Genomic DNA, 8,049 nt, shown 5'->3' with positions numbered 1-8,049 from the left:
TAAACAAATATCTAAATGATTAATGGCAATAAACAAAGTGATTATCCACTTAAAAATGCATCTACACAACATTCCTGTTGATGAAAATAGCCAACTTTTTTAGCAACGACAAAGCCTAATCTCAAAAGGTTTGGTTCCATCCAAGAATTCAGCAATGGATCATCAACCCCCCATAGATTTTGGGTGAACATAATGCCAAATGCCCTTAACATAGGCATTTACCTGTAATTTCATTAATTCAATACTAATTAGATCTTTTCCCAAAAAATAAGGACAATTGAGAAAAATCACATCAAGATCGAAACCGTCTAGTATCTCCAGCCAAACCCTTAATGCCATGTTATGTGCTAAATTGCCACCGGCACTATCCCCACCAAAAAACACCCTATCAAAGCTAGCATAATCTCTAAGCCATACCTCAGGACCATCGCCATTTGAACGAGGAGCAACCCATTTGACTACAATCTAAAAATCTTCATAAGCAATAGACAAAGGATGCTCAGGGGCAAGCCGATAGTTAATTGAAACTGCTACAACACCAGCTTCTACAATTACTACATTAAGGTGCGCGTGATATGTAAGAGAGAAGGCAGATTTGATCAAAAAGCCTCCACTGTGTAAGTAGATCAAAAGAGGAAGTTTTGTATCTCCAAATCTATTCCAACAAAACCACATCATTTAAATTGTATAGAACAACCAACTTTGTGGGGAAACAATAATATCAACATTAAATTGCACTAACAGAGTATCCAATTTTGGAATGAAAGCATTTAGCTAACAATAGAAATTACGATTTTACAAAGCAAATCATACCATTAAAAAAAAGAATAAACCTCACCTCAAGTTGAACCACCAAGAATAACTTCACCAGATAACCATATTGAAATCCAGAATACAATGGCAATACAAATAAGTATTTATCGGAAGACGAAAGGAACATAACGGAAGAATGTGAAGGGACAGACATTTGAAGAATTGAAGTTGAAACTAAAGTTCAATCATAAATTCCTTAATAAACCACATTGTCCTTGCTTTAATTGAGATGAAAATGACGTTTGAAGTTCTTCAAGTTATAATAGCAAAGTAACAGTAATAATTGATACAAACCAAAATGAATGTCTCTGCAAGGACATTTAAGTAATTACACCAATAAAGAAGCTATTATGGGTTGTACCCATTGTAGAAAAGATGATCAAATAATCTCACATTCCCAAACTACCCAAACCTTTGAACAAATCATCACTGCATATTTTAGAATACAAGGACATTTCAGTAAACACAATAATACACATGCTATCTAAAGTAGTACCCAATACTATAACTACACTCAAAACAATCTCACAATCCCAAAATATCCCTACTCTTGCGGTTGAAATTCAAAACCATTTTTTGATCCAAACTCATTCTTATATGGTATAAGGATACACATGATTATATAATTATTGCACCCTTACATTTAAAAATTTTTAAAATTAATTATATTTTTTCTCTTAATAAGTGCCTATTTGACATTGGTTAACCAAATTGATATAATTTTAATTAATATTTTGATAAGTTGAGACTCATAATCATAATGCTCCTTATGTTAAAATAATATCAGATGACTTTCAACATTTCTAAAGACGTGTGATACACTTACATAATACTCGTAGAAGTGAATCTTTTAGTTGTTAGTTTAAGTACAAGATGTTACAACTATCAAATGCGGTAGTCTATTCAAGTTTTGAATCTTCAATTATGTGAGCTCAATAATATCTGGAAAAAAATATAAAGTGTTCTCAATTTTGTTTGAATTGTCATTTTTTTTAAGAAAAAAATTATGGGTTAATTAATATATTTTTTAATTATATTTACTTTATATATCAAATTGTTACAATATAATTTTTGCAAAAAAAAATTCAAAAAATAGTAATCCAAACAGGTAATAGAGTATATTTAAAGTATCTAATTTGATCTTGTTTAGTATTTTAACTTCTTGAAGAAATACACTAATGCTTTGTGTGATTGAGAGAGACAGACAGAAAATGGAGGTAGTCAAATAGAGAAAAATTGTTCGTGGTGGTGGGTAGACTTGTGGAGGGCTCAATCGAGTGAGTGAGGAGAGGGATTTGTCTTTTACCTCGTGATTGGTATCGAAACAGTTGCTTTATGACGACCATGGTCCCGGCGTCCTCCTGGGATTTTGAGTTGCTTTATCTTTTTTAGATTAAATATTATTCGGAAATTTCACCCCTTATTCTACTTTTTGTTTTGATCGGCGGCAGATGCGCGTGGAATGTTTTTCAGTGGAACCTCGGTCACGAGACTCCAGCTTTAGTTTGCTTGAGTTGCAAAATTTTTTTTTTTTTGAAAATTGCTACTTTTTCTAAATAAATGGAAACACAAAAATAAATCAAACTCAACTTAGTTAAAAATCTAAAACAAGAATAGTTATCAGGCAAGTGAATGTTTTCATTTGTCAAAGGAAATTCCAAAAAAAAAAATGGAAAAAGAAGCACATGTTTATGTGAAGTTATTTTACGGCTCACGAGATCTTTTCTTGGTCTGCGTTGGATTTTTCTTTTCTTTTTTTTTTTTTTGTCGAACTCAACTCAAAGAATTGGATAAGAAACTTAGCGGAAAATTTGGTTTTAAGCAAGTATTACCACAAAAATCCAATTTCCAATGACACGTACAAGTTTCCATTTTTTTTTTAAATCAACCCCTGGATTTTATTTATGCATCGACTTTTGTGGTTGACATTTTTGTCATTCTTCTTTAAAAAAAAAAAGCTATTGCGAAACCAATTTAAGCAACAGAATAACACATATATAGGATATTATAGCGAGATAAATAGGATGTGATGAGCCCAATCGACTATAAACTTATGTCATTTTTAGAAGAAAAAAAATTCACTGTAAAGGAATTTAATTGGACCAGAAAGAGGATAAAATTCTTTGTGCAAAGCATATTGAAATGGGAAATTTGCCAAATTGGTCCCTAACATTTACCAAAAACACTTTTTTAGTCCCTAATATATAAAATCAGCCAAAATTGTCCTTCACATTTAAATTGTGATCCAATTTGGTCCTAATGCTCGTTTTTGCTCCTTTCTCCGGCTAAAAATAGCACGCTCCTCTCACGTGGTCATATTTTCAAGGGCAAAATTGGAAAACACAAATCCCAGATCCACTGGGGACGATCCCTGACCTCACGATCTTTATCTTGCTTCGACTCTCTAAGCACAGGTTCACCACAACAGTGACTAAGTTCACCTGAACAGAAGCATATTTGGAGGTGATCAGAAGAGGTGCCGCGTGTCGCTGGTGGAGGCGCGAGGAGAGAGAAGAGGGAGTGAAGTGAGGTGAGGTGAGGTACGCGACGCGCGCCAGTGGCGTCGAGCAGCGGCGGCGGCTGCTTCTCGTGGATGCGGGTTGCGGCGTCGGGGCAGGCGGAGGATGAAATAGAGCCTTGCAGTGGCGGCGCGCTGAGCAGTGGGCGGCGTGCGCTGGGGTCGCGGGTGAGCTGGTGGAAGGATCACGCGGGCAGTGCGTAGGGCAGCGGAGCAGAGATCGCGTGGCAGTGGAGAGAGATGGTGGACAAGTGAGGTTGGAGGGGCGGAGGATGTGGTAGCGGTGATGAGAGCTCTCGGTCGCGATGGAGAAGAAGAAACAGGGGAAAAGAAGAAAGAAGAAGAAAGCTTTTGTTTTTCAATTTTGTCCTTGAAAATATGACCACGTGAGAGGGGCGTGCTATTTTTAGCCGGAGAAAGGAGCAAAAACGAGTATTATGACCAAATTGGATCACAATTTAAATATGAGGGACAATTTTGGCTGATTTTATATGTTAGGAACTAAAAAAGTATTTTTGATAAATGTTAGGGACCAATTTGACAAATTTCCCTATTGAAATTCACGCTCTCAAGCACGGAGCATGAATTTCAAATCCCGAATAAAGGCGTGGTCCATCACCATGCAGAAAAATATATCCAATCAATCCTCTCTATGAAAACGTGTTTAGTTATAATGTTGCAGCATATCATGCCTTCAAGCTCTCACGCTGTTTGGGATTTTATTTTCTAGAGTTTTTATTTAAAAATAGATTGTAGTAATTTAATATATATAAGGTAAAAAGGTGATTAAAAAATATATTCATAAAAAACGTAAAAATATTTTTTTTTAAAAAAATGACAATCCAAACTAAGGATCACTGCCATCCACCTTATACCAAATTCTTGCAAGCAAATTGAAATTCACACTCTCAAGCATAGAGCATGAATTTCAAATTCTAAATACATCACCAAGCAGAAAAACATATCAAATTAGTCCTCTCAACGAAAATGCGCTAGTTATAATGTTATACAGCATACCACGCCAACAAATTCCCATCTCACAGATCGTTTGAATTGTTATTTTCTGGAGTTTTTATATAAAAATAAAATATTGTAGCGATTTGATGTACATATGATATAAAGGTGATTAAAAAATATATTAATTAATAATATAAACATTTTTTGAAAGGGAATAAAAATGGCAGTCCAAACAAGTTCTTTCACGAATCACTGCCATGCATGACGTTCTTAGCACCCAGTTTCAATGTCCCAGATGCTTCAATCATACAAGTATCAAATGCAACTCTAAGTAAGTGACACAGTTGACCTATTGATCATGAATCTCCCAAGTTGGTCAGGACTTCAGTTCCACTCTTGACAGAAGGAGTACGAGGATCAAATAACCTATGACGAGGATATTAAAATGGGACGTATACCTAACAAATTCTCATTTTTTTCTCCAAAGAAGATAATGACTGCCAAACAAGTTAGGCCACCTGCACAAGGCAACCATAACATATGCTCGTTGCAATTGCAGATAATTGACTGATACCATAGAATTGCACTTGCACGAGGCCAGTACAAGTATCTGGTCTCCTCAGGGTCTTCTTAGATTCCTGATCTCTTTTTTTTTTTTTGGTCCCTTCCATTTTCCAAACGTTTTTTTTTTCTTCTACTTGTTTGCTGATTCGTTAACCAGTCATAATAGAGTCTGGAACCTTTCCTCAGCTATAGCGTTCTGGTCCTTCGACTACTAGAAATTACGTACGTTAGCTGTGCGGCTGATCATGAGCTCACGAGATTGCATAGAAAGTCCACAGCGCAATGCGAAAACGAGAGGAACAATGTAATGCAACCAAGAGTCAAATATTCAGAAGATTCTCCGATCGTCGGAGACGACTTTCTTTCGGTGATCGATGCCCAAACTTCTCACGATCGATAGTTTTCACATTAACCAACCATGGATGCAGAATTGCCTGTCAACTAGATATGATTACCCTCAGTACATTCCACGGGAGGGAGAAGATGCAGGTTTGACCCAATTATCTAGATCTGCCAATTTTTATTTTCTGCCAACATCTACTGTTCCTGATCAGTTTAAACTCCAGAATCATGATATTAAGTAGAAACAAAAACTAAAAGAAAGCTGAAGATCAGGCTTCGAACGACTGATCTCATCAATCGAGAGGTCATCTCATCATATGCATGTATTAACATCTTGATTGCGAGCCAAACTGTTCTATTGCTTGCTTTGTTCAAACTTCAAAGAGACCCATCAGGCCCCTTGTATAGAGCTTGTAATCGTATATACATATTTAATTTTGTAATTTGCAGTTGATTAATGAATGGGAACCCATGACAGCTAGCTATATATAGGGCTAGCTATAATTACAATGAGAAGCTTTACGTTAGTTAATTAGCTCCGTCTGTCATACACGCAGTTCAAACTTCCAAACCAAATTCCTAGCGCAATTGATATGCCAGTGCAAAATTCTAATATGCAAAAATCCGAGAAAATTGAAGGTTACGTTGTCTCCCAGCATAATTCCCCTAGAAATGCCTCCTTTGACTTACCCTACTATTTTGTGACGAGAAGCTATGGATTGATGGAAAATTTCTGGGTTGAGCACAACGCTCGGCCTCTTGGGTGATCTGCTGCTGCTGCTGCTGCACATGTGCCGGCTGCGGGGACACCCTCCATATCTTGACCGACTTATCCAGGCTACCACTATACAGAATACAATACCCATCAGCCCCCATTGCAACCTTGTCCTCTTCAACAGCCAAGCATTTCACCGGGCCAGAATGGCCATTCAATACTGACAAACAAATATGATCACCCTCCTCCCTTTTCCAGACACAAATATTTGTGTCAGCTGATCCAGTAAAGACTAAGTTCCCTGCTGTAGCCAAGCATAGAACAGCCAGCTTATGACCCCTCAAAATTCCACAGTGACTTAGCTTTTCACGGTCCCAAAAATTCACTAGCCCGTCTGACGAACCACAGTAGAGAATAGTAGCAGAAGGATCGACAGCCAATGCTGTTACTGCACATTCTTGCTTTAACAGAGTTTGCGAAAAGAAATGTTTTGTTCCCTTTCCTTGCAACTCTCTTCGCCATACTTTGACGCTTCCATCAGCTGATCCAGAGAAGACTAACCCATCAAATCCTGCAACGACAGTGTTTACTGCATCGTCGTGGGCTTGTATAGATTCCAAACATTTTGAATCTGATATTCTCCAAACCTTAATGGTTTTATCCCATGATGCTGAATACAAAAGGCTCTTATCCTCGCTGAGGCTGAGAGATGAGATGGCATCAAAATGCCTGATCCAGACCACATTACGGTTTCTCCTCACCTCAACGTAATTGCTCGGTTTGATTGAACTTTTAATACAGGCTTTCATGGTCGGCAATGTGCCAATGCGCTTGTGAATGCTAGGGTCCTTGGCAGATACTTTCCACATTCTTATTTTTCCATCTTGATGACCCGTAAATATTCTTTCACCAGCAATACTAATTGCTTTAACCAACCCACTGTTTGATTTGAATCCTGAAAATTCCTTCTGATTCTTCCACACCCTTATGCTCTTGCTATCTGATCCCGTGTACAACATGTCTCGCGTAGCTGCTAACGAATAAATGTGACCTTCTTCACGAACCAGGGACCCCATTAGACCAGTATAAGAATAACTATCACTTGCCATCTCAACATGGGAGGACCATGGGGACCCTGACAAAGGAGATACTAGGTCGGTTGGAATTTGAGATGCTAATTGATCCCATGAGGGTGCTGAACATGGAGATGATTGGTCATAAGAAGGCGTGCTGTACAGGGAGGTATTGATCTCGGAACTCAGTCGAGAATTTTGGTCGTGATTTGCTGGCGTAGCGTCAGATGTGCTGCTGATGCGGGTATGGTATTCTTCTTCATCGGCGGCATGATCAGACTGGTGCAAAATGTTTCCGAATTTTTGTCTCCGTTGGTTTTTACTGCTTTCCGTTACCATTTGGCCGCCTCTTGAGCTTCTCATGATGTAATGATCCGTTGAAACTAAGAATCAAGAAAATATATATGTGTATGTGTATGTATATGTCTTGATCGAGTATGAGAAAACAAAATCAGACTTGTGGAATAAAGAGGAAAATTGGTTCCTAAGCTAACCGAAAGAAGAGATGAAGAGAGGAAAGTTAACTATACGGAAACAGAAAGAGCAAAAGAAGCTACGGCCATGAAGATATGGGGAACCGAACACATTTCCACGGGACAGATGTAGATTGATTGATATACTAATTGATACATCTTACAATCAAAGCAAAGTACAGTTTGTCAAACAAGATTGAAATATTTGAGCCAACCAACTAAAGCAGCAGTTATTTTCGCGGAAAAGGGGCTAAGGTATCTGGATTCTGAAAAGGCTGCTTTCGTGCTCTATTTATCACACAATGCGCGAGAGACTGGATAGGCAAAATGTGCATAGAGGGGGAAGAAAAATAGAAAATTACCATAGCATTTAGCTTGACCTCATTGCTAGGAGTATGCTCCTACTTTCAAGGGCGGCGTTGGAAAATGATTGGTTTCAGCAAAAAAACCATTAACACTGTCCAGACTAGAAATCAATCGTCAAACACATCCAATAACAAAGAACATTAAAATAGATATATATATATATATATATCTCCATGCTGAGTAGTCTGTTGTCTGTACAAATGATAACTGACCTCGTAAGTAACACTT

The 8,049-nt window shown here is 37.7% G+C and overlaps 1 protein-coding gene across 1 annotated transcript; it reads right to left on the bottom strand.

The window, feature by feature from the left end:
* Positions 1–5,860: 5,860 nt before the first annotated feature.
* LOC140011086 (protein JINGUBANG-like) lies at positions 5,861–7,366 on the bottom strand. Its single transcript, XM_072059229.1, has one exon. It carries the CDS (start codon positions 7,343–7,345, stop codon positions 5,861–5,863), a length of 1,485 nt encoding a protein of 494 aa, XP_071915330.1. The 5' UTR covers positions 7,346–7,366.
* Positions 7,367–8,049: the final 683 nt, after the last annotated feature.

Source organism: Coffea arabica, chromosome 7e, assembly GCF_036785885.1.
Source record: "Coffea arabica cultivar ET-39 chromosome 7e, Coffea Arabica ET-39 HiFi, whole genome shotgun sequence".
NCBI lineage: Eukaryota > Viridiplantae > Streptophyta > Magnoliopsida > Gentianales > Rubiaceae > Coffea > Coffea arabica.
The sequence above is the reverse complement of the archived record's forward strand: the minus strand, read 5'-3'. Positions and strand labels throughout refer to the sequence as shown.

What these genes read in the sequence shown, in the direction of transcription:
- LOC140011086 (XM_072059229.1), bottom strand. Translation starts at nt 7,345, where the DNA reads ATGAGAAGCTCAAGAGGCGGCCAAATGGTAACGGAAAGCAGTAAAAAC.